Below are 1011 nucleotides of genomic sequence, written 5' to 3' on the forward strand. Positions count from 1 at the left end.
TTTATGTGTGTGCATGAGTAACAATTAAATGCTTCTTTGCTGCCACAGAGTCTCACAGACCTTCTCTTGTTGCGTCAAGAAGGCCAGCTTAATGAATCTGTAGGAGTACTGAAAGAGATCCTCTCAGAAATCAAAGGCTCCTTGACGCGCATTGCCACGCCGACAGGTAAAAGAAGAATGTTATTCAAAAGTTTAATGTGTCTTTTTTGCGGACCACTTATCAGTCAGGGTTTTATATATATTTTTTTTTTGGTAATATAATTATCTTTACTCTGTGTAGAAGCACCCTGCCCAGGCAACTTCGCAAGCATCAGCGGAACTTGTCTCTACCTTGCCAAGGACGTCAGCGTAAATTGGGAAGCTGCTCGGGTCTTCTGTCAGAACATGGGAGGAGACTTAGCCGTGCTCCGAGACGGCAGCGCACTCGCGAGGGCCATTGGATACGCCAAGAGTTTTGGCAAATATCTTTCCTCTATACTTCATATCGTTTTATTAATTGATTGTCTTGTCACTTGATGAAGATGGTAGTAGGTGCTACGGTGATGGTGATGAGTAATATGGAAATGATACTTTTGCGACAAAGAATCTTAACCCTTACGTTCCCCTTATATCCATTCAACGAACAATTTCTTGCATTTCATAATTACATAGTCGAATAACTGTAATATATATACAAGAGCATTAACGATTTTTTAAATATCAATATGTAGTATATTACCCAGCAGTCATCGTCTTTCGAAATAGAAATTGGATATATTAAGAGGACTCCCACATAAAGTAAACGAGGATGACGATGTTTTCCTCCCGACAGGTCTCTCGCGCACTGCTAACATATGGCTGGGTGGAAGAGACCACATAGTAGAGGGGGAGTGGAGGTGGGTCACTGGAGAAGACATGCCGAGAGGAACGCCCTTTTGGGGGATTTATGATTCGTAAGTCATTCTCATATTGACTTCTAAATGAAGCATTCTTAAAAAAAAATATATGAAAATATTGATCAACCCTTTCCCG

At 40.9% G+C, this 1011-nt stretch overlaps 1 protein-coding gene across 1 annotated transcript in view; it reads left to right on the forward strand.

The window, feature by feature from the left end:
• The window catches only part of LOC119594146 (CD209 antigen-like protein C), a 3584-nt gene that overhangs the window by 834 nt on the left and 1739 nt on the right, over window positions 1-1011 (forward strand). The window contains exons 3-5 of the mRNA XM_037943213.1: window positions 49-166; window positions 281-457; window positions 812-932. Coding sequence (XP_037799141.1) covers window positions 49-166; window positions 281-457; window positions 812-932 — 416 coding nt within the window. The remainder of the gene's footprint in view (window positions 1-48; window positions 167-280; window positions 458-811; window positions 933-1011) is intronic.

The sequence above is a fragment of the Penaeus monodon genome, chromosome 33 (assembly GCF_015228065.2).
Source record: "Penaeus monodon isolate SGIC_2016 chromosome 33, NSTDA_Pmon_1, whole genome shotgun sequence".
Classification (NCBI taxonomy): Eukaryota; Metazoa; Arthropoda; class Malacostraca; order Decapoda; family Penaeidae; genus Penaeus; species Penaeus monodon.